Source organism: Artibeus jamaicensis, unplaced genomic scaffold (assembly GCF_021234435.1).
Source record: "Artibeus jamaicensis isolate MK-2021 breed Jamaican fruit bat unplaced genomic scaffold, CSHL_Jam_final contig_402, whole genome shotgun sequence".
NCBI lineage: Eukaryota > Metazoa > Chordata > Mammalia > Chiroptera > Phyllostomidae > Artibeus > Artibeus jamaicensis.
In genome coordinates, this window is record NW_026521818.1 from 12,140,649 (window position 1) to 12,166,405 (window position 25,757).

The window sequence follows — 25,757 nt, forward strand, 5'->3', positions numbered from 1 at the left end:
ACTCTTCGGGCAGTAAGCTGGGCACTTGTGTGCCTCACACAGTTTGTTTCAAGTCTTGGAGAGATCATTCTTCATTGTCAGTGTCCCAAACCATTGTTTCCTATAGATCACTTGTTTTACTTTTTTGTTTCAGGAAGAAGGGTAAATCTGTTCTAGCATTCCACCTTGGAAAAGAACCATAAGTCTGTTTCTTATACTATTACATGATTTTTACTTTTTTTTTAATTTTCAGCTTTTATATGCCATGATAGTGGAGCTACTGTTTTAGCATATGCTCCAAAACATCAGCTACTAATATCATGTGGCAGAAAAGGTTTTACATGTGTGTTTGACCTTCAGCAACGACAACAGAGGCAACTTTTCCAGAGTCATGATTCTCCTGTAAAAGCCATTGCTATTGATCCAACTGAAGAGTACTTTGTTACAGGATCTGCTGAAGGCAACGTAAAGGTAAACACAGTAATGCCACAACATCTACAAAATGAAAAGAAATCTTCAGAAACCTTAGGTCTTTAATAATATTGATGACATCAGTCCATTTAAGTAGTAGGAATATTAACAACACCTATGTAGTCAACCATATTAATTAAAAAGATTTAATAAGTCTTTTAATAAATGAAGTAATAATTAACTGGAAAATTGTCTATTTTTCTATTGTTTTTTCAAATATGCTTAATGCATGCAAAAGAACTAGATTTTTTGTGGATATAAACATATTTCAAATGTTACAATTAGTTTTGGTACACTGACATATTTCCTATGCCAGTATTTTTTTTTTAACTAATAGCCATAGCATGCAGTCTCTCAGTGCCTGATTCAAGAATTCTAAATGTACCTGGGTAGGCTCTGCCTATAATAGTCCTTCTCAGACTCCACTGGGCTTAGAACTTAGAGGTTATTTAATATGGTAAGCAGCTTATTAAAAATGTACCCAATTCCAGAAATACTGTTGCTAGGTCCCACCCCCAAAACAGTAAGTCCCGGGTTCAGAAATGTGCATCTTTACAACATATACATAGTGTTATAAAATACTAGGTTTTAATGGAGAGCCCTCTGGCCACACTTGGAAAGATATGCAGAAATAAGTCAGTTTATACTAGTCCCTAAATTATTCCTATTGTCAGCAGCCTCCTGGAGGAGTCTAATTTCACAGAATTCATTAATGTAAGCACTAGAGAGGGTATTTAGTGCAAATATTGGATTACTTTGTTAGAACAGTATATTGTTTTCATAATTCTCAGCCAGAAGAAATTAACTGGAGTTGTAGAATTTCAAAAGGCTTTTCTTAAAATCAAATATGTACACCAACTTCCATACAGAATTCTTTCCTTCAATTTGAAGCTAGTTTCTTATTTGAACTGCCCTCAGTTTTGGCAGTTCATACTGTGTTTTAGATTAGTTCTTCAGTTGGTACTTTGAGTTTTACTATTTAATCAAGTAAGAAAATACTTGAAAGTATACAATGTAGTATTCATAAGTCACAGTTTAACAATGATGCCTAGAATAGTAGGAAATATTTATTTCTTGGGTAAAATAAGTATTTTTCTGTGACCTGAAAATTCAAGAAATACATTGGTTTCCTTAAGTGAAGATGCTTATAAATTACTTTAAGAACAAGTCACATTTTTATTGGTAGGGGCTAAAAATAGGAAGTTTCTATTTAGTAAGTTAAGAATACTGAAGTTGTAATAATTAACTTTATCTTGCAGTTGGAACATAGATTTGCCTTGTCTGCAGGCCTCTAGGTGTCTCTTTTCAGTGGTTCTGATCCCCTGGTGGGTATTTTGTATTATAGAGACGAGATTACTTCATTACAGAACTACACAGCAAAAGCTTTGCTGAGAGATAGGAAATCTTGATTACAGTCCCTATAATATTATAATTTTTTCAGCATTGTACACTTAACATCCTCGTACCTAGATTTTCTCATCTCCAGTGCAGGGTTTAAAATACTTTCCTCTCTTACTGGATGGATTTGGAAGAATGTAATAATATGAAAGTGAGTTAGAAAATTGCAACACCCTATACAGGATCAAGATATTAGGCCTAGATAGGTTTTTCTCCATCTTTGTTTTAGAAATTCCTTATTTGCACAGGAAGATAGGCCTAATATTTTTACCTTTGGACTTTTTAGGTAATCCTTAACCCCAATTATTTTTATTTTGCTTTTAATGTCTTTTAGATTTGGAGTCTCTCTACCTTTAGTCTTCTTCACACTTTTATCAGTGAACATGCTCGGCAATCCATTTTCAGAAATATCGGAACTGGAGTGATGCAAATTGAGACAGGGCCAGCAAATCATATTTTCTCATGTGGAGCTGATGGGACAATGAAAATGAGAATACTGCCGGATCAGTTTAGCCCATTAAATGAAGTGTTGAAAAATGATGTGAAATTTATGCTGTAACATTTGACAATAAGATCTATAATTTATCACCGAGTCCATAAAGTGGCCAACAGATGTAATGTATAATGTACATTGATTACTTGCTGTGTGACAAATAAGCTAATGCTTTCTTGTTTTCAAATTTATTTTATGGAGCTTTGCCCCTGATGCACTGATGCCTTAAAAATTAACAAGGTCATTCAGAATTAGACTATGTTGCCCAAAGTAGAATGTCTAAGTAGACTGTAATGTTACATATTTATACTATGTTACAGTGAGTATGTCATAGTGTCAAAGGAGTTTTGTTTTCTTGTGGCTGATAAATTTTTCCGCAGGTATCTCTGCATGAATTTCTTTCATTGTAAGAAATACCTTTTTATGTAAAAGCAGTTGCACATCCATCATCACTTAATTCACCACACTCTCAGTTCAAGCTTATACATATCAATCTTTTCTTCTCTTAACTAATGATATATTGATATTTGGTTAAGAATCAAAAAAATAATGAACATCTTCATTAAAACTGTCGCTGGAACTTCAGTGATAAATGAGCCAAGTAGCTTATTATGTAAATTTTCAAGTTTCCCTCCTGGAGCCCAAGTGTGGGTATGTATATATGTGCGGTCGTGTGTATTTATGTAATATATCTTACACATCTTATTGGAACTTACTTTGTGTATATATGAGAAAACTACATGTTTTTTCATGTGTTTTTGTGCCATAATAACTACTGCCACCAGAATAACTTTTTTTGCTGCTGGTTTTACATGTTTTTTTTTTTAATTATTATTACTGATTTTAGAGAGCAGGGGGAAGAGTGAGAGAGAGAGAGACATCTATTTGTTGTTCCATGTATTCATTCATTCATTAGTTGATTATTGCATGTGCCCTGACTAGAGATCAAACCTGCAGCCTTGGCACATGGGGACGGCACCCTAACCACCTGAGCACCTGGGCAGGGTTCATGTTCTCTTTTTCTTTCGAATTCCCATCTTAATTTTCCCATATAAATTTCAGGAAGATTTCTTAGATTATTATTTTAAAGATTACATTGAGTCAGCTAACTCTTAGCAGGCAGTAACAATTCTATGTTGGCATATATGAAACACTTAAAAGTAAGTTTGTAAATTTATGAAAGGATTTTTTGAGCATCAAACACTTTACTTAAACCTTATTTTATTTTTTTAGGTGCTTTTAGTCTTAAAGTTCTGAAAACCTAATAGCAGTGTTTTTAAAAACAATTGTGGAACAGTCAAATTAAAAAGATAGTATTACAAATGTAAAATACCTGCCAGATCTACCATTAATAGAAAATAAACTGAACCTTATATTTTATTATTTTTGCCAAATATATTATTTTAATATAAAATATGACCAAAATATTAAAAATGCACAGTGCTTTTAACTTAAATGCACTTACCCTATTTCTCTGTGTTTTGCTATAACTTTTTTCTGATTCAGAATTATATAAAACTTGATAAATACTTGATTTTAACCAAGGAGAGGGGCAGATGTAACTAAGTGTTTAAGGAACAATTATATGCTATTTAGCTTAAATATATTTTGTTAATAGGAATTGAAGAACATTTTTATGTAACAATATGAATAACTATTATCTTGGAAATTAAAGAGTTAAATAAAGCAAAGAAATGAAGGGCTGGTAAAATGAATTTTGTAATATCCTCAGGATACTTTTATCTTAAAAGTATATTGTTAAAAGATTTTGTAAATTGTACTCATAATTTTAAAGGCGTGGAGCAAGTTACAGTGGAAACACTGTCATTATGTGGAGAGGTCATGTATATATATAACCTGTACTATGACTTGTGCAATAACAACACGGGACTATTTTACCATGGAGAAATCTGTGACAGCATCGCAAACAATGCCATTGTTTGATGTAGTTAAGCTTAAGTTATTTTTCAGTAATTTCTTTACAAATCAAGATCCAAAAGGCTTTAAACACTTTTAATGAGATAGAAATTTATTATTATGCTTATTAGGAAAAAGCATTGTGGATAAATGATTATGCATTTTAATTGAGGGTTTGTATGAATAATAAATTATGTAAGCCCATATGTAATTACACCCAAAGTCATATTTTAAATAAACAATCATGCAGTGAGTTTATTTAGCATGCTATTGTGTTAAGTAATATTTGTGGCCCTTTAGTTGACTTAAAGTATGTCACATTTTAAAACAGAGAATTTCTGTATTTGAATTGGTTAATGTGAGGATTGAATAATTTTTCCAGATACCCTGTTCTTTTCTACATCTCTTTAACTTAATTGGATAAGCATTATTCAAAAAGGTGAGAATAAAAATAGTAGGAATATATTTAAATATAAATAATGTAAATATATGTAAAATTTCATTCACATTAATGGGGTGAATACATGAAAATACATTTTTTTTTAAAGATTTTATTTATTTATCTTTAGAGGGTAAGGGAAGGACAGAGGGAGAGAAACATCAATGTGTGGTTGCCTCTCATACGTCCCCTGCTGGGAACTGGCCTGCAACCCAGGCATGTGCCCTGACTGGGAATTAAACCGCTATCCTCTGGTTCGCAGGCCCGTGCTCAATCCACTGAGCTACACTGGCCAGGGCAAAATACATTTCTCAAATTGCACATTTTATGAGAATGTGACTTTGGAATGACAGGACAAATCACATTTCAAGTCTCATTTTCTGAAATATACATATTTTTTCTTATGTAGAATCATGGAACAATCAACTCCATCCTCCTTTCTTGCTGTCTTGCCCCAATTTATTCCTTCTTCTTTTTTAAATTGCTTTAAAAAAACTAGTTTCAACAACAGGACACAATACAAAGATACCCACTTAAAAATCCTTATACAGCCCTTGCTGGTGTAGCTCAGTGGATTGAGCACTGGCCTGCAAACCAAAGGGTTACCAGTTCGATTCCCGGTCAGGGCACATGCCTGGGTTGCAGGCCAGGTCCCTAATAGGGGCCATGTAAGGGGCAACCACACATTGATGTTTCTTTCTCCCTCCCTTCCCCTCTCTCTAAAACTAACTAAATAAAATCTTTTAAAAAATTCTTATACAACCTTAGGGGGTGATGTTTTATCAGGCATATTTTACTAAACAAAAAATTAAAATGTCATATGGCAGGAGACTTCAGCCAAAATTAAAAGAACGGGTAGACTAGAAATATGTGTATAATAATAGAAAAGGCATTAATGTCTCTGTATACAAAACAAACTTTCAAGTGTTAAACAGATTATTGGAGGAAAATAAATCACAGATCAGGACATTGAAAAAGTCATCAAGCATGAAGTACGGTTAATAAAATGTGTTTTCAAAGGCAACAGTGCGATACCACTTGGCATCTGTCAGGCTGGTATCAAGTCAAACTGTGACAACATCAGTTTTGGTGAGGATGCAAGGAGAAGGGCACCAGGAGACATCACTGGCAGGACTAAACTACCGAAAAGTTACCTGTCCCTCCTGAGCAACCCTACTTTTGAGAAATTATTCTATAAAGATACAAGCACCCTCACACAAAAAATGTGTATTGAGATAATCTATTGGAGAAAAAAACCTGGAAATGTAAATGTTAATAGATGAATGCTTGAACAAATGTGGTACGTCCATACAATGGAATATTCTATCATTTATTTCTCTAAAAAATGTTAGATTTGTATCTGCTTATCTGCAAAGAGGTTGGTGAGAGAAATTGAAATTGCTAAGTAAAAGGTATAATATCCCATTCTTTTGTGGAGACATAGAAATATGTATAAAAGCATACACACAAAACAAAATTTTAACATGGGAGTAGGGAAGAAAGAGGTACTGCATTTTTCAGACTATAAGATGCAGCCCCCTCGGCCCCCCAATTTGGGAGGAATAATGGTTGTTAATGGTGCTGTTGAGTTCTGTTTACATTTACATTGGTGAAATATTATGTTATTTATGTTACTAAATATTTGACCACATTTTTTTCTTCAAAATTTTTTTCCTGTTTTCCTCCTCTAAAACCTAGGTGCATCTCATGGTCCAAAAAATATGAGTAAGATGTTTCCAAACTCCTTTAAACCCCATTCAATGACATGATACCAAATATTGTTGTATGTGTGTTGGTGAAAGAAAAAAAGCTGTATTTTTAATAGGGCTTAATAAATTTGGGAGCTGCTCTGTGGAGTAAAGTTGTCAGGAATACTTTTTATGAATTGCTGGGATGTTTTTGATGCTTGATATTACTTAAGTAAGAAAGGTTACCCTTTGGAGTACTTGGAAAAAGTTGAACATAAATTACTTAAATGTACCTGTCAGTCTTTTTAGAAATGTGTATAGCTTTTGCTTCAGTTATTTTTAAAGCTAAATCTGTTTTTGAGTTTTTCATGGTTTTCCTCACCTTTGCTTGCTTGGTATTTTCTGTATGCATGTGTCCTATCATTCAGGGAGCTAATGCAGAGTTCATCTATCACATTGTTTCACAAGGCTTCTTGGAAGGAGAACAATGTCTTTTGTAGTTCTTCCACTACAAATACAGATGGGTGGTAGGAGGTGGCAGCCCAGTTCCTTCCAGAGTGGAAATGCTTCCCTCATCTACAACTGATTGTCTATTTAATATTAGTATAGGTATTACTTATGTAACAATTTAAGCAGTACAGTTCATCAGCCTGGATGATATGTTAAACAAGTTTTAAACCTACATTCCTCCCACATGCAAAACACTCTCTGAAACTCCAGTATTTTCATCTTATCACTCCATCAGGGTCAGGCTTGAGCTCCAGAATTTTATAATCTAAATCAAGTATGTATATGGTGCCTTGAATGGAGTTCCTCAAGTATAGTCTAAAGACCTATGAGCTAATAAGTTATGTGCCTTCCACACACCAAATACACAGTGATGAGACGAAGATAAGGTAGCTGGCTATCTCCCATTCTAAAAGGGGCAACATTAGAATCACACAGTAGTCCCTAGTCTAGAGAGATGTTGAAATTTATCTGGGCACATGTCACCTGTTCCTTGAGTAATGCTTTTATTTGGAAGTAATTCTCCACAATGGGTTACCCAATGGCCTGGTTTTTCTACCTAAGTCATCCTTCCTTTTCCACAAAAGTGGCCACCTTTATTTTTAACTAAGTACTATTCTCAGCCCATTTCCTCACTAGAGAAGTTTGAGGGTTCAAAGGCCTCTACATTTTATACTATCCCTATGCCTTATGGTTAAGTCTGGAAAACATAACTTTTAAAAACCTGGGTTTCACATACATGAAATTATAATCCACTTACCAGACAAAAGCTACACCCATATTTTATTTTCTGAAATAAGCTCTTCTCTACCTTGGGCCACCTATGAAACTGCTGTGGTATATTTTTAGAAATTCTATTATCTCACAAAAGGTCTACATGACACATCCTTAATCAGATTTTAACAAAAGGAATTAACCAAAACCTTGGCCATGTCTTGACTCAGACCATTTGTAATCCATAATACCGAATAATTTTTTTTTTTTTTAATTAATGAGGCCACTTCTGGTCAAGATGGAGGCATAAGTAGATAACACCTTGCCTCATTGCACAACCATAAGAAGGAACACAACTAACATAAAAATGAAAAACAGAGCCACCAGGAAAACAGCCAGAACTGTACAGAAATGTGACAACAGGATTTAAAACTATATTCATGCAGGTGGGTGGAGACAGATGACTCAGTGTGGCAGCCAAGAGCTGGAGGCAGAGAGTCAGTGTGGCAGCAGTGGCCGGTAGATTGGGCAGCCCCTGCCCATATGGTGTATAAAAATCAGGGAAATACCTTGTGAGCGAGCAAACCCAGCGGCAGGCCAGACTGCACACCCCAAGGCTCTAACCGGGAAAGAAAGCCTCAATCTCTGGCTGTAAACCCAGTGGGGAATGGGTGGAGGAAGAAACTGCCAGTTCCTCAGGAGAGCATGGAGCAAATGCAAACCCACTCACTCTGGGAACCTCAACCAAGACGGCCCCTAAGGGCGCCAGTTGCACACAGGAAGTGGGTGAAGTAACTGGAAATGGGGCGAGGGTCAGGCAAGCCCCTAGAAGTCAGCCAGCGGCAATACTGTCCCATTTAATCCCTTCCTCACACATGGACCCACAGTTTCACCACCCTGGCAAATGCCCGAGGCTCTGCACCATATATCACTTAACAGGTGCACTAAAACAGAATCAAAGTGGCTCTACCTAGTACACAGACAGGGAGGCTGCCAAAATCAGGAGACAAATAAATATGGCCCAAATGAAGAAACAGAACAGAACCCCAGAAAAAGAACTAAGCGAAATGGAGATGGCCAACCTATCAGATGCAGAGTTCAAAACACTGGTGATCTGAACACTCGAAGATTTCATTGAATAAAGCAAAAGCATAACAAAAAATAACGGCTTTACTAAGGGAAATTAAGAAAAATCCACAGGGAACCAAATTAAATGGAGGGAAGCTGGGATTCAAATTAATGATTTGGAACATAAATAGACTTTCAACCAGAACCAAATGAAATGAGGATTCAAAAAAATGAGAATTTAAGAAGATTCTGGGACATCGCCAAAAGAGCCAACATCCGAATCCTAGGGGGGCCAGAAAGGGAAGAGGAAGAGCAAGAAACTGAAAACTTATTTGAACAAATAATGAAGGAAAATTTCCCCAATCTGGTGAAGGAAATAGACTTCCGGGAAGTCCAGGAAGCACAGAGAGACCCAAACCAAGTTGGACCCAAAGAGGACCACAACAAGACGCCTCACAATTAAAATACCAAAGGTTAAAAATAAAGAGAGAATCTTAAAAGTAGCGAGAGAAAAGAACAGAGTTACTTACAAAAGAGTTCCTGTGAGATTATCAGCTGATTTCTCAAAAGAAACCTTGCAGGCAAGAAGGGGCTAGAAAGAAATATTCAAAGTCATGAAGAGCCAGGACCTGCAACCAAGATCACTCTATTCAGCAAAGCTTTTATTTAGAATGGAAGGGCAGATAAAGTGTGTCCTAGACAAGGTAAAGTTGAAGGAGTTCATCATCACCAAGCTCTTATTATATGAAATGTTAAAGGGACTTGTTTAGGAAAAAGAAGATTAAAACTATGAATATTAAAATAACAAACTATCAATAACTGAATCTAAAAAACAAAACCAAAAACAAACCAAGCAACTAGAACAGGATTAGAATCATAAATATGGAGGTCATTTGGATGGTTACCAGCTGGGAGAGGGAAGGAGAAGCATGGGGTAAAAGTATAGGGATTTAGAAGCATAATTGGGTAGGTACAGAATAGACGAGGATGTTAAGAACAGTATGGGCAATGGAGAAGCCAAAGAACTTACATGCACAACCCATGGACATGAACTAAGGCAAGGGGATCACAGCAGGGAAGGGGGGAACCAGGCAGAGGAGAGCAAAGGGGGAAAATTGGGACAACTGTGTAACAGTATAATCAATAACATATATTTTAAAAGGGTTCATGAGACCACTGTTAGGTGGAGGGAAAGAGACAGATCCATGCATGCACCCAGAAATTCATACATGGAAGTAAGTAGCACACCAACTCCTTACCCTAAGTATTAGTAATTAGAAAGAACTAAGGCTACGGGAGGAGGACAACATGGGAATCAAAACCCACTAGGCAAGAGCGCTTTGCTCTGAGCATTCCAGGACTAATGTGGGAGGCTTGCTAAAAATCAAGTAAAGCGTTGCCAACTTGGACTAGTGTTCCATGGATGTAAGTACACAAAGGACCTCTATCGACAGAACTAGGGATATAGGCCATATTCATAGAAAAAGATGTTCGGAGTAGAATTGTGTAGCCAAAGACAAAACAGAAAACAAAATTAGCTTTTGTAGTATTTGGGATAAAGCTCAAGAGAGATGCGAGATACTCAAAAAATAGTTCAGGTGAGGAAGAACCCCCAGAGACAAGAATCCAATGACAAGTCACAAAAGTAAGTTGCAGCTAGGGGCAGTGCTATAATCTCTAGAGAGAATGGTTTAAGGGATGAACATCTAGAAACATGCAGAGAACTTGGTTTCATTGGCTAAGGCTGTAGATAGTCACCCTTTGATACAGACAGTCGTTCTAGTAGGCTTTCTTAGGGAGAGGTGTGCTTTAATGACTGTTACCATAGGTGTTAAGAAGTTCTGGATAAAAAGTGAAAAAATATGATAAAGATATCATTCATTGTCAGTGATGTGTAATAGCCATGAGTAGGGGTTGCAGTTTATGGAAGTAATAGGAAAATGTTATTAATCCTAAACTTTGATTTTTATTGTATCCCTGAGTTTCTAGTTTGTAGAAATTTGAACAAACTCTACCCTACCCAATCTGCATCTTCACTTTGCTAATGGGTATTAAGAAAAATACCTGTACTTTTTACCTTGCTCATATGGTTACTTTAAGGACAAGATTACATGTAATAATGCTCCTAAATAGAAATAGGACTGGAAAGAGAGTTGGACAATCATATGTTGGAGGGTGTTGAACTTATAGTCATGTTTTGCATCAGGCATTTTCACTGATACACTCCCATGAAAATGGAGGTAAAGCACAAAACACACTAGATATTTCCATGGACAGTGTTTAAGGCGCACATCCGTGCATCTGTGCTTTTAGCGAATGGAAAATGTTGGGGCAGCACAGATGGAACTGGAGACTAGTATGCTAAGTGAAACGAGCCAGTTGGTGAAAGACAACTATCATAATAATCTCACTTCTTGTCCATAAAAGGAATCTATTGAACAAAACAAACTAATCAACAATATAGAACCAGAGGCACAGAATCATGGAACAGACTGACAGCTGTAAGAGGGGATAGAGGAGGCAAGGACTGATTGAAAGCAGGTGATGGGATTAGTCAAAGAATATGTATGAAGGACCGTGGGCATGGACAATGGTGTGGGGATTATGGAAATAGGGGTGGGCTGGGTACAGGGGGAGCAAGGGGAGAAAATTGGGACAACTAATTATATAAATAATAAAAAAATTTTAAGAACATGTTATACCCTATGTTTCTGTTCTCTTCATACCACCTGGAGTGCCCTTTTCTCGGCAAACTCAAGTTCCTCCTTTTTGTCAAATCAGGGAATGTGATTCACTCCCACTCTCCTCCAGGAGTGTTTGTGCATACATTTTTATTGTGCGTATTGTGTTGTGTAGTATTTTTGATCTGCTGTTGGGAGTCAGCATATGTGGAGGGACGACCAGTAGTTTTTGTGGATTTTCCAACAGTGTGGGAATACTGTGTCCCTAAGCCCCTGTTGTTCAAGGGTCAAATGTAGTTATTTCCTTACACTCAAAAAGAGGGGGCTGATACTGAGTAAGCAGAGTAGAAGCTTGAAGCAAGAGAAGAGAAAAGAGAAAACAGGCTCAGAAGATTTCTTGAAACTTTACAACTTTGTCAAAAATTAGCTCCTATGCCTTTAGCTGGGCAGAAGCAAAGTAGTAGGCATGCACAGAGGTATTTTTGGCTTGCAGCTGTAGTTACAGCTATCTCTACCTGATTTATAGGCTTTGGGGTATTGTTTTGGGGGTTTTATTTGGTCTGAGAGAATTTATTAATCTAGATGTAGCTGCAATTATTTTAAAATACATTTAATCATTGAATAATAGACTGATTACTAGGAACGTTTTAGATGCCAATGCATTTTTTATGACCCCAACTTGGAAATATGCAAGAGCTAGTTTGAAAATAAAATGATCCAAGTACTTACTGGCCCAAATAAGATAAGAAAAGTTAATTATATGGTTAATTTCTAAATATTATCGTACTAGGAAATAAGGTGGAGTCCCATGTTCTTTACCAAAGTTAAAGGGAAGGAAGACTAGTAGGCCTATGATGACAGTGATGCACGTTGCCTGAGAGGGCAGAGGCCCCTTCCCAGCCCCCAAGAGGAAGTACTGAGGCAGTGGCCACTCTGCATTGTTTCTGCTATCAGCATCTGTAGTCTCGGGTCTAGAAGGCCCTAGGAAAGTGAATGGTGGTGAGGGAAGGTGGTACGTAGGGTCCCTGGAGAATTTAAATTGCATATTATTTTTAGCATTTTTATGTTTTGTGGGGAAATGCAGAAATTGAGAGGTTCAAGATAAAAGAGGAGTGTTTAACAATGCAGCCCCTGTACACAGAAGAGAGGCTCAGGGAGGACCCAGAGGACTGGTGAGTGGGTTTGCTCTGATCCGCTGGGTTGAGATGAATTGAATGAGTGAGTATGGATACAGATGGCATTTTGGGTAGCTGGGGGGAGGAAGTCAAGAAAACTCTCCTGATCAGTATATTTTCTGTGAAATAGGAGGTGAGGATGTATATCAAGAGCAGGAGGTGCGATGGGGTGGAAAGGTGTCTTGAGAGAAGGGGTAAAAATTGAACCCCCTCTCTTCATCGTGATGCAGAAGGATATACAGGCTGCATGAAGACTTGACTGAGATTAGAGGTCATGAATCTGCAGAGCATTAAGTTTCACATTTTTTGTTCTTCTTAAGTAGCCCATATGAAAAACGGGGATGGCTAGAAAGATTTTGCGGGTGCATAAAAGAGAACGACAGTGGGGTAAAGGAATAGGAGGTATTAGTGACGGAAATGCTGGTTCTCGGGGTTAGGCTGGAGAGGGAAGGAAGCTGAATAGGAGAAATGCAACTCTACATGAGACAAAGGAAGAGTGTGGGGACCGGGGATGAGAGGCTGTAGCTATGGAATGTTAGAGGTAAAGCCTGTGGAATATCTATGAAGATAATGGTAGAAGAGGCTCTGGGGACTGTTGCTGCAGGGTGCAGCTGGGGCCGAGGGCGACTGGTATGAAACAGTGGTGAAAGTTACTGAGGCTGAGGTTGCAGACACCACGACATCCTGACTGATGCTCACAGCAGTCAAGTGTCGATGGGGCTCCTTCTGCCTCACGCAGAAGTTAGGTCTAATTAAAGCTTTGTACTTTGTCCAAAGTCATCCAGCTTACACAGGGCAGATTCATTACTAGAACGTCAGTTAGTGGTGACAAATGTCACTGTTCACAGGCATTCGGGGTTTGTTTCTAAGTATTTGTGGGTGGGGGAGGCTGGGAGGGTACAAACTCTTTTAATCTTAATTTAGGTGCATGGCTGCAGACTGAACAATTATTTAGAAAGTACTTGCCCTCGTCCCTCCCAAAACTGGGAAGCACCAACAAAGACTGATTCTGCTAATCCAGAAACCCAGTAAATCGACCTAGATAACTCCTCTCATCCCTGTTGAAAACAGGCAAAGGAAATCCCATTCAAAATGGAGTCAGGAAGCTTTGAAGAGGAACCTCTTATGAACTGCCACCCAGACCCCAAACAGGAAAATATACCACAGCAGGAGGAAGAATTCTCCTAGGTCATCAAAACACCTCCACCTTTGTCAATATTCATTCACCTGAACTTCTTTAGCCAGTTGCCTGGTTACATCCTAACCAATGAAAAAAATGCTACACTCAGCCAATGAGAACATTGAACCCTGGGGAAAATCCCCTCCCCTCCCCACTTCCTCTTTTTCCCCCTGTTAGAGCAAGTCTTTCTCTGTTCTTCAGACCTACTTGTGGTACACCATACTTTTATTGTCCCAAGCTGCAGTTCCTCTGATATTCCCAAACCCATTTTGCTGGTGAAATAACTTCGGTTTTTTTTGTTTTTTGTTTTTTTAAGGTCAACACATTCCATATCCTGTTAATCTTCGGGGCCTAAATCTCGAATTCATTTCTCTACCTACTTAGTTCAGGCCCTCAGCATCTGTATTCTTTCCCTATTACTGCTCCACCATTTGAGGGGTTAAAAAAACACAAACCTATTATTTTACAGTTCTGTAAGTCAGAAGTTAAGGTGGGTCTCACCAGGATAAAATCAAATGTCAGTAGAGCTGAGTTCCTTCCAGGAGGCCCTAATGAAAGGATCCATTTCCTTGTTCAATGGCAGAATTTTAGTTCTGTGCTGTTGTAAGAATGGGATACCCATTTTTTTGTTGGCTGTGGCCCATGCCTAGCTTTTAGAGCCCACCCACCTTCCTTGGCTCCTGATCCAGGTTGAGCTCCTCTCATACTTTCCATATCTCTGACCTACTGTTCTTCTACTTTATGGGACTGGTATGATTGGATTAGATCCACCCAAATAATCCAAGATAATCTCCCCATCTCGATGTCTCCAACCTCAACCACATCTGCTAAGACATTTTTGCCATGTAAGTTAACACAATTATATGTTTCAAGGATTAGGGGGTGGACATCTTTCTAGATTCATTATTTTGCCAAGCACAGTATCCTGTCAAAATTTATGACAGCTTAGTCAAGGCAGAAATATCAGGAGGGCCTGTGAGAGGTGCTGTCACACCCTGTATCCATAGAGATAGCCCAATGGGAAGACCTCTATGTTTACAACAGAGCGCTATGGTTGTAACCGCCCCTCCCTTTAACTTTCTTTTTCCCTCTGTAAAAGAGTTTCTTGGTGCTTCTAGCTTTTCCTCTTTGCACGTGGCTTGCCTTGTCTGCACATATGGAATGGTCCTTTCTGCCCTGCCCCACGGCAGCCATGCACTACCCAGTCCTATTTCAGTCAATACCCCACCACAGATATGATGGTGGTCCCCCAAGATCACAATGAAGGTGGAAAGTTCCTGTGCCTAGTGACTTCACAGCACAACTCATTACACAAATATTTATCATCATGTTCCAACTGCCTACAGTATTCAGCGCAGTAACATGCTGCATAGGTTTGGAGCCTACAAGCTCTAAGGGAATAGAATTTATCACCCCAAAATATTTCTCCTTGGCATATGGATTATTTTAGGCTGGCTAATTTTAAGAAACAGCAGACATGAAAGAATCACTGGAAACCAAGTAGAAGTTACCCTTTGTAAAAGACATTTACTTGTGTAAGGGAAATTTCCATTTGCAAGGGTGTCTCCTTGGCTGTACCAAGAAGAGTGGGCATCATCCTGTGTCTAGACCGTGTCTCATCGATGCAGAAGATAACAGTGTTACAGCCTTATCATCGTTTGCTGTCCTTTTTCTGGTAACGTTCCATAACTGACTCCTTTATCTCCAACATCTTCTTTTGTCTTCAGCTGAAGATGGTATTTAAGGTAAATGGTTTCACCCATTTTAATAGTTTACTCAGTTTTTCTGTGTTCCTCCCATGTATCTAGGACATACACATTATTAAACAGTTTTTTTCTCTCCCTGTTAATCTGTCTTTTATTACAGGGATGTCTCAACCAAGAACCCAAAAGGGTAGAGCAAAAATTACCCACCGTGCCTCCCATCCACAAAGCAATAGGCTATAGCATGCAGATGAGGCGTATGAGGCATATAGCAAGTTGTACCATCTAGGTTTGTCTAAGTACAGGCTATGATGTTCCCACATAGACAACCACCGAACTATGCATTTCTTAAGCTGTATCCCTGTCGTTAAGCAGCACATGACTCTGAATCTTTTTTGGTGACAGAATACCCAGTCAATTTTCGGTTATGGTCAACAGTCCCAACCTGACATACTTTAATAACTTCATAAGTAAGTTTCATGGCTCTGGCACTCTGTTTTCAAATTAACCTTTCTAGAACAACATTTGACATGTCTCCCATGTTTAAAATCCTCTCTCCACTAACTAAGGGTCAAATTAATGTTCTTCAGCTCCCATAGGAGGAAAACACTTGGATTTAGTTCTCTTCTATTTTTTTTTCTTTGCTTTGTTCCAATCTCCACTTCACTTCTTCCTTAACCTCTCTTAATGCTTGAAAAATGTCTCAGTAGGAAACTAGGAGGTTCGTATCTGATTTATACAACTGAAGAAACTGAGAGGCCAGAAAGGTAACATCTTCCCTGCGTATGTCCCAAGTCAGTCCCGACCCCTCGCGCCCAGGGGTCTAGTTTAGCAGTCCGGGTCCAGTCTCCGGGGCGCTGCCAGCCTCCTCCAATTCTCCGCAGCTCAGGGGCTTCAGGCAGGCTCCGCCCCGTTCCCCCGCCCCGGCCTCCAAGCTCCGCCCCCGGCCCCGCCCCGGGCCCGCCTTCCTTCTCTAGGCCCCGCCTCTGGCCCCTCCTCTCCTGCCCCGACCCGCCCCCTGGCCCCTCCTCCCTTCTCCAGGCCCCGCCTCTGGCCCCTCCTCTCCCGCCCCGGCCCGCCCCCACCCCGACTTCTTTTCTCCCGCCCGCTCTGTCCCGCGCGTTGGCTGATCCGTCCTCCGGAGCCAGCGAGCGTCCCAGCGACTGGGGAACCCGTCCGCGCCGTCACACCGCCCCGCTCGCCTCCGTCCCGGCGCCGCCGCGCCCCTTCCTCCAAGTAAGTGCTTCCCTGGCGCGCGTCCCGCACGCACCCTCGCGGGGCTTTCCCGGCCGCTGGGCTGCGGGCTGCTAGTGGGGGCGCTTTTCGCCCTCCGAGAGTTTTGAGAGTGAGTGTGAGTGGGTGTGAGTGGTACGTGTTAGCGAGTGTGTGTAGGTGAATGTGCAGGCGCTCACAGCCTGTAAACTCCCCGGAGTTTTACCCCGTTCGCGAGTCGCAGCGACAACCTGAGACCGAGGGCTGGGAGCCCCCACCGACCGGGCCGACCCCGTAACTTGCTCGCCCTGCCGCGAGTCCCCACGCCGCGCCTTCCTTCCTGCGGGAGACGCGGCCCCGCTGTGTGTCACGCCCTCCTGGTAACAGCCCGTGCGGTCGAAAGGGACTGCCCAGGTTATCAGGGTGCCCCAGATTGCAGAGCGAGATGCTGGCCTGAGATTGTAATCCAACCCTGCATTGTAAAACTGGCAGGAACTAGAGTTTTGCCTTCAGATCAGCCAGTGGAGACTTCCATTTGAAGAAGAAAGTTGTGTGCGCGCACAGTGTGACACTCGAGCCCTCAGCACCTGATGCAAGAACACCTGATGAGAGCCCTCGGACTCAGGGCGGCTGGTAGGCACTTTCAAGACCAGGCTGATCAACCACGCTTGGGCACCTAACGGGTGTTTATTGATTCAGTGACACCATATCTTGAAAGCCAACTGATTTCCTACGACACAGGACTGCATAGAAAGAGCTGCTCCTCCTCTGAGGGAGTCATGGAAGGAAGGAGACAGTAGTTGAGTGCCCAAAGTTGAAACAACAAAATCCTTGAGTTACTTAAGACTGATAATTCTATCCCTCCAAAAGTTTTTAGGGGGATAAATATTATCTCATTTTTATTGGGAGCTAAATTACTATCTCAAGGTAGGGCATATTTTAACATTTAAAAAAAGTTAAATCAATAGGTTAGATTGAGAGCAATAGTGTACTTGAATCCATTAATGAAATGATTCCCGTCCGATTCTAACAGTCTCTGAATTCTTCTAGCTCTCATTTCTTCCTGCTGTGGTCTTTTCGTAGTAGAGATGCCCAGAGAATTTCCCCACTTTCTGGATAAGAATCCTTTCAAGGGACACTGGTAGGGAAATAGCATTTATTTATTCATTGTAGTGCAAGAGTAAGAAGAATTCTGTGGCAAAAGGAAGTAACCCTGACAGAGTAACCTTTAAGTGGCCATTGTGCATTGGCATATAAAAGTTCGAGTTGTTAAATCGCTTTAAGTGCTGCTTATCGAAAAAGATATTTTCATCCTGGTTTGAATCCTGTTACACAAAAGTGTTTCCCCAGAGTTTTAACTAAGGAAACATTATGGTTTGAAATGTAAACATATGACTCCATCTCTTTAAGGAAAGAAATAATTATCACACTTAATTAAACACCTGGAAACATTTATTGCCACCTTCTAATTAGATCTGTCATGGGAAGTGAAGTCAGCAAGCTGTTCTTAATACTATAGCTGGTAACACAGTTACCTTTTTTGCAGGTGTTTTGGGTGCCTGTTCCCTGTCCATACACATTAATTGCCTCCCCAACCCCTTGCCCATCTTTTAAGGATTACCTGTAATTTGAATAAATAGAGTTTAGGGAAGTGGACTACCACTTACCTCCACATAAAATGAGTATTTTAGATATTGAATGTTTTGTATTAAGCTTTTGCATACAGAGGTAGGTTTTATCAGCCATTATGTTCATCTAGATTATCTGATCATTTAAGAATTATTAATAAAGCATTAATTTAAGATGATTCCCCAAAAAGTGTAATGATCCTCTACAAATTGGCTTTTAAAATTTTTTCTTAAAGGGAGACTTCTTTTGTCCTGATGTTCTTGGGTGTTTAAGTTTAATTTAAAAAGGGGTGGTGTGAGCTGGAAAATCTCATCTTTGGTGTCTTAATTTTCTGTGTCTGACTTTATTACTGGCTATAATCTTCATCAGTTGTGAGGACAGGCTATTCTGGTATCCCAACAGGATGGCGGACACTGAGGGTGAACACCCACACCAAAAGAACCAGGATCAGAGTATTTTATGAGGGCCTATTCTTTGCAGTTCTTCCTTCTTCTCAGAGTGGAGGAAAGGGTGTGCAGAGAGAAATAATTGCATCCAAACAGTACTCATTAGGAAATGCCGTGTTGGGGGAGGAGCAGATTTCTAGGTCATTTGTGGCTTGGAGAACTTTGAACTGCTGATCCTTGAAGTGGAGCCTGCCACAGGGGTGGGCACTACAAAGGTCTTGCAGATAATTGATCCAATTAATACTTTTCTGCTTGGGACAGCCCCTTAAAAGTAATACATTTCCTTCGTGGAATGCCATTTGTACCAATCAGAATTGAGCTTCACTTCCACTCATGCAGAATGGGTCATTTACCCACTCTCCATTTCTGTGCGGTACACATTGGAGGGACTGAAGGTGAGGTAGGCTCCAAAAGACAGGGGAAGGTTGGTGATAACAATAAGGACCACTTGTTTGCTCTCGGAGGAGGTGGGGAGCATTCATGCAACCCCAGTACCTGAGGAACTGACTAGGGCAATGGGCTCATGCACAGGCGCCAACCTAGATAAAAAGTGGGCACTTGACCAGACTTTGGCATTCACAGAGAGAATAAGCTCTGCTACAGAAGTTAAGGGAAGGCACCTTGCAAGGCCAGATTCTTTTATCATCTAGCCCCTCCTTACACTGCCCACATCCTGTGTTTAATATCAAGTGCACACAGTAAGAAGTCAACAAACACTGAAAATGAGCTTTTAACACCCCAAATTTTATGTTTCCTTGTAACAATTTCAGCCTTCCCTTCTCTGGTTTTGTTGACTTTGGCCCTGGGGTCTGAGCTGACTGCACTTTCTAGGCTTTTGTCCATCAGTGGTACTTCCCAGTAGCTGAAAATGAATGATTCATTGAGACGGAGAAAAAAATAACAGTGAACTTTGTTGCAAAATGTAAATGAGGTCAAACAGTATCCAGTGGAGGTTAGTTTGTGATCTACATTTTGGCAGTAAGAGGAGGAAATGACCTAGAAGTAGAGCGTAGATAATTCTAGAATGTGAGAGGTAAGAGGCACCTTAGAAACCATCTGGCCGGTGAATCTTAGGCCATAATGTTTGCCATTAGACAAGATGGGAGGTGTGTCCCCTCAGTCCGTCTTGTGGAGTCGTGCACCATTCATTCTTGTGGCAGGCGGTGACTGAACTACTGTGCAAGGCGCTGCACAACCCTCGAATTCCCGGGAAGGCATGCGATCCGGAGGACTGGTGACACAGAAAAATGTTTGTTTGTAGGAATGGGTCCCCGATGGTAAACAGATAGTGGCAAAACTGGGTTCAGAATTCTGTGTTTCATGGTAAAAAGTAAAGGCACTTCCTTAGGAGAGCAGAAGAACCATTTTTCAGTTTTTTTCCCTACAATCCTAAGAAACTAAAGTGAGCACATGTCTTCTGATGTCTGTTTCCAATAGCCCACATTGTAACTGCATTAAAACCCAATTCCATAGGCTTTTGTTTTCTTGGCTTTTTGTGTCAAGTGTAGAAGTTACCTGAGAAACTTGTTTTAAAAAGTCACAGGTTCCACAATAATCAGATAATACTCACCCATCCTTTTTAGAGAGCAGTTGCTTTTTCTCTAAAAGCAAGTATTTATGGCTCAGAACCAGCTGCAAAGCCGGACGGGTGCTAACAAATTTGCTTTCCTAGGGTTGTGCTTTTTAATACAGAACAAGAGGAGTTATAGACCAACGTGACTTTATTTCCCTCACGGTGGCGGAGGGCCAGCAGTCTTCCCCGTTGAGAAGAGTAAGAGGGTGAGGTCCTAGGAACGGTCTCCACTGAGGCGCTCCATGCCGACTTACAAACAAATCCAGGTTTATTTACTTGCAGACAAGGGAATTAGGTCCAAAATCCCACTTGTTGTAGTTGTCTCAAACACTGGGAATAAAGATGACTTTTAGTTTAGTCGAAAAGATGGTTGGTTCACGTGACTGCTGGAGTCAGCCACCACTGGCTATGTAGATTTTGGACAATCTACTTAAGCTCGCTGAGCCTGTTTCCCCACCCTCCCCTCACCCCCGAAATTGGGGTAGTATACCCCCCAATCATAGGATTGTTGTGTGTATAAATCCAGAATGTTCTCCTGTTGTCCAATGTGCAGAAGGCTTCCAGCAAGTGGTCGGCTTTTTGAATTGGCCAAATCTTTCTCATTTCAAGAGGATGGCGTTTGTCCCGAGCCACATTGGTGTAGAGAGGGAGAGTGGTAACTTATACCTTATGTGCTTTTCGCACGAACTTTCTTTTTTTCCCTCGAACGATGCCAGAAGAGTCCTGAGAATTGGGTGAATACAGCAGTTTCAGTGATTCCCAGCTGTAGAGTCACATGATTATATAGGGAAATCTTGCTGCTGCTCCAGCTACAGAGAAATGAGCCAGAGCGAGCAGTGCGTGTGGGTTTTAGGTGTCTGAGGGTGAAGAACAGTGTGACATCCAGTGGGCCTCCCTGTGTATATGACCCATTACAGTTAAGTTGTGAGCAGTGAGTTGGTCTTTCACCACTGGAGGCCCTTGTTTCTAACTGGTAATGGATGAAACCACATTATCTAAGACAGACAGGAAGATATGTCTCAGCTGCCCTGGGTGTTGCAAAGGGACTCGGGCTAGCACAACCTCAGGGGAAGTTGTGCGAGTTCTGGAGGCAGAGGGCAGGGCCGCACCTGGGGCGTTACCCGCTGGGGCAAGCTGTTCTGGGGACCCGGCACTCTTCAGGGCCCATGTTACACATGAATATTTGAAAGGAGCCAAAAAGTAACAAATACTTTCTCGAAGCCTAGCTCTTATTGCTTCAAACCGAATTCATTTAGTTCAAGCCTTCTCCACTTCTGGCTGTTATTTTATGATAAAAAATGAGATTCTGATGACTCTCAGCCAAAGTGAGGGAGGCAGAGATTGTGGCGTGTGCTTTGTGGAGACCTAACTGTCCTCCATCCTCCCCTGTCTGGGGCTCCTGAGCTGGCGGGGCTCAGGCCCTCACACATTTGCTGAGGCAACAAGGGAATTCTGCCGAAATGCCGTGGTGGTCTTTCTCATCTGCATCGTCGAAATGCAGTAGGATGCTGGCAACAGATTGCAAAGTTCGAAACAAACTTTTATGACTCAGATCTTTAAAAAATAAGTCCAGTTCCTGATTTTACTGCTCTGTTATCAGGAAACAACTGTTATTTTTTCACTCTTCTCTTTAAAAAGATGAGGTAGTTTTCTGGGAAATGGCTGGTGTTTGCTTAAATACTATCACCACCCTAGAAGCGCAAAGCAGTCTTGACTTAGTGATTGGACTTCCTTCTTCCTTGGTGTAGGCAGAGGCCCCCAGTGACTCATGAGTGTGCACTTGGGAGAGGTGAATGAGCTCACACCTCCCCGAACATCCAGTGATGGCCCAGGCTGCACATATTTAGCCATTTTGCTCCTTTGCTTTTATGACTTGGAGTGATAGTGCCTGGAAGAATGACTGCTATTACTGCCAGGGTGACAGGCTGTGTGTCAGCAGGGAGTCCCTGCCCTGTGTGCCCCTGGGGGCGTGGTTTCAGAACGTTGTAGTCTGGGCAGCCGCACAGGTGGTAGGACAAATGAAACTTTGAACTGGTCCAGTGTGCTGCTGTGTTTTAGGGCTCATCTGGGGCCACAGTTCCCAACTTGACTGCATGACAAAATCAACTGGGAATCTTGATACAAAAGGTACGGATTCCTGGGCCATACCTTCTGCATCATGAGAAAGGCCGGGCCTGGGAATCTGTATTTTAACAAAGTCCCCTAGGTGGCTGATGCAACTGATTGAAAACCCCTAGGCTGGGAGACTAGTTTTCATATCTTGTTGTATAAAGATTATTCAGGCAGCAGGTATTTTGTGTTTTTTTTCTCCTTTTCCTTTTTTGGGGGGGAGGCAGTGGAAAGAAAAAAATTCTTGAATGTATAGAGTAGCTTTAAAAGCTTTAAAGTTTAAAGAAGATTTCAGGAAGCACCTGTGTACTCATTCTGAGAAATAATAAAGTGGTTTTTCAAGTAGGTCCTCCATGGGTTGAAAAATGGTGTCCAACAACCAGGTCAAGAACAAAAATGACCCCCCAGCCAACAGTTCTGAGAAAGAGACCCTGGGGAACCTGCTCAGCATTCACTAACAGAAGCTCTGGAACAGGAGTCACTAGCGGTGCTGACAGCGTCTTCAGTCATGCCTGCTGACTTGAGGACGTTTCACACTGTTCGTAGACCACTGACCTGGCGTGGCTGTCCTTTTTTTCAGGAGCCCCATGTGTTGGGAGGAGCCTCAGGCCCAAGACCCTGAGTTGCCGAGTGTCCTGTTTTCCCTACCCCAGGCCTAACCCCCTGGCCTGAGGTCCTGGCACCTCCCAGCATCGATCCTGTTCTCAGACCACCCTCTCATTTTATAATGGTGGGCAATGGGAGCGTGGAGAACGGGTCATTTTTTCTTTGAGCCCGTCTTTTCGTAACTTCTTCCTTCCTTCTTCTCCTCTCCCTGCTGTAGTGTTCACATTTGAATTGTACTAGTACTTGAGATTTTCTTCCCTATTTCTGAATGCTGGTCAGTCTTCAAGTTATCACTCTAATAAATTCCATTCACATGAAAATAATGAATAATAAAGTCTGCCACTGATGACACATATATATAGGACTAATTTTAGTAGAGTCACTATTGTTTCCTCTCAGTTTAAATATTTGACCAGGGACTAACAAGTATGAAATTGGAGTCATTGGAGTCTTGCCTCAGTCTCCTTATCTGTCCATCCTTCCCTCAGGTTTGCTGCCTGAATCCAGAGCATCGTGGGCCTTCCAGCCTCATAATTTGGAGAAAGGGGCAGATGGAGGAGATTGGGTGATGACTTGTGGAGACAGGCAGCAGGGCCAGAGGATGAACCATTTCTGTCTTCCTCATGCCTGCCTGGACTCTGATTCCCTAGAAGCACATGCACCCCTAATTTTACCCCTCAATGAACCTTTTGTAAGTTCTGTTCCCCTTTGTGGCTGCCTTACCTTTCGTATGTTCATGACAATAAATCGTATGCCATGTCTGTAATAATGTGCCAGGGTTGCCATTACAAAATACCATGGACTAGGTGGCTCGAAAACAATGAAAATTTATTTCCTACAGTTCTGGGAGCTGGAAGGCCAAGATCAAGGTATCGGCAGGTTGAGTTTCTCCTGAGGCTGCTCTCTTTGGCTGGCAGACAGCCACCTTCTTATTTCCTCACGTGGTCTTTCCTCAGTGTGCTCTGGGTCTTTCTTTTTAAGAAAATAAATTCATTTATTTTTAAAGATTTTATTTATTTATCTCTAGAGGGGAAGAGAAGGGGAGAGGGAGATAAATATCAATGTGTGGTTGCTTCTCATATGTCCCCTGCTGGGAACTGGCCTGCAACCCAGGCATGTGCCCTGACTGGGAATCAAACTGGGTCTTTCTTTTAATAAGAACACAAATCACACTGGGTTAGAACCCCACCCTTATGACCTCATTTAACTTTAATTAGCTCTTTAAAAAAACCCATCTCCAGTCACATTATGGGTTAGGGCTTCAACATATGAATTTGGGGTAGGGGATAGAATTATCTCAATAACAAATTCCTTTGTAATGGGTTTTACCAATAGTACTCTTTTTGTCAATGGTTTACATCTACATATATGTTCAGAAATTGTGATTATTATTCTTTTTACTATAAACAATGATCTTTTGAAGAAATTAAAATTTGAGGAAAAGTTTTAAATATTTATCCACTTAGTTACCAAAATTGGGGGCTCTTCATTCTTGAGGGTAGACCCAGCAGGTATGTTTTGGCCTTCAGCCAGAAGAACTTCCTTTAATACTTCTTATAGCTTAGAGCTGCTGGAAACAAATTCAGCTCTTTTTTTATAAATTCAGTCTCAACATGGCTTCTTTCTTATATCCTTAGTTGTAGGACTTCTGTTCAATTAGTCTTCAGATGGTTCTCCAGGTTGATTGTCCTACAGTTTGGGTGTAATTTGGATGTGGTCACAGCATCCGCCCACTTCACCGTCGTGACCCTCTCCCAGCTGCTTCTGTGTGTGTATGGGGTGTGTGTCCTAATCTCTTCTTACAAGGACACCAGTCAAACTGCATTAGAGCCCATCCTAATGGCCTCATGTCAGTGGAATCACCTCTCTAAAGACCCTGTCTCTAGATACAGTCTCATGTAAAGGTACTGGGGGTTGGGGCCTCAACATATTAACTCTGGGGGATCACTATTCAGCCCGAAACAATTAGGATGCTTTAGACTTCAGTTTAAACTTCCAGGTAAGAGACTACACAACTAACAGGTTTAAATAGTAAACATACTACATTATCTTACATGAAGGGTATTCAGGGGTTTGTTTGATCCAGATTTGAATCAGTGACTCAGATAATGTCATCAGGGACCAGGTTCTTTTCATTCTTCTGTTCTCCAGTTCTTAGCATGTTAGCATTTTTACTACAGACTTTCTGTCTCATGGACAGAGAATGGTTTCCTCAGCAATGGCTATCTTACACTACCTCATCCAAAGGCAGGAAGTGCATATGGATGTGTAGAGGAGGGGTGGGACACAGAGAGGGCAGCAAAAATCTGTTCTCTTGTGGTGTCTATCTCTTTTCAGCAGGGGATAGCATCTTGCCTGCAGCTCCCTCAGGCCTCGTTGGCAAGCACTGAGTCACAGCTGCACTGAGGAAGCTGTGCAAGTGCACAGTGGGCGCTGACGGACCCTCCGCAGTGGGAGCAGCTCTGCCAATAGGAAGAAGGGACAGAGGTGCAATTACTGGGCAGATCAACAACATTTGCAGTCTCTAGACCCAGCTGCCGTGCCCTAGCTGAGGCCATCGCTATTACTAATGTAATAATCCCAGGTTTATTAGAATGAAAACTAACTACCCATGGTGAGGAGTTGGGAGAAAACCGAAACAAAGATGTGGAAGGTGTTGAATATTACATATACTTAATTACTACTAACAGTGATTTTTTTTTAATGTTGAGGGTTTATAAAAATAGTACTACATACTTTGGATGTCTTCATCCTGCATTCAAACCTGGA

The 25,757-nt window shown here is 41.0% G+C and overlaps 2 protein-coding genes across 8 annotated transcripts in view; both read left to right on the forward strand.

The window, feature by feature from the left end:
* Positions 1–6,632, forward strand: part of DMXL1 (Dmx like 1) — a 168,612-nt gene extending 161,980 nt beyond the window's left edge. For 3 of the 6 annotated variants that reach the window (XM_053665321.1, XM_037161532.2, XM_053665317.1), the window contains exons 43-44: positions 233–450; positions 2,183–6,630. In XM_053665321.1, coding sequence (XP_053521296.1) covers positions 233–450; positions 2,183–2,407 — 443 coding nt within the window. In that variant the 3' untranslated portion in view covers positions 2,408–6,630. Of the gene's footprint in view, positions 1–232; positions 451–2,182 lie in introns of all 6 variants that reach the window. The other 3 variants (XM_053665319.1, XM_053665316.1, XM_037161533.2) reach the window with 3 other exon arrangements.
* Positions 6,633–16,504: 9,872 nt separating this feature from the next.
* Positions 16,505–25,757, forward strand: part of TNFAIP8 (TNF alpha induced protein 8) — a 116,238-nt gene continuing 106,985 nt past the window's right edge. For both annotated transcript variants that reach the window (XM_053665315.1, XM_037147804.2), the window contains exon 1: positions 16,505–16,649. Coding sequence is in view for 1 of the 2 variants with exons in the window: in XM_037147804.2 (XP_037003699.1) it covers position 16,649 (1 nt within the window). In the remaining variant the exon portion in view is untranslated. The remainder of the gene's footprint in view (positions 16,650–25,757) is intronic.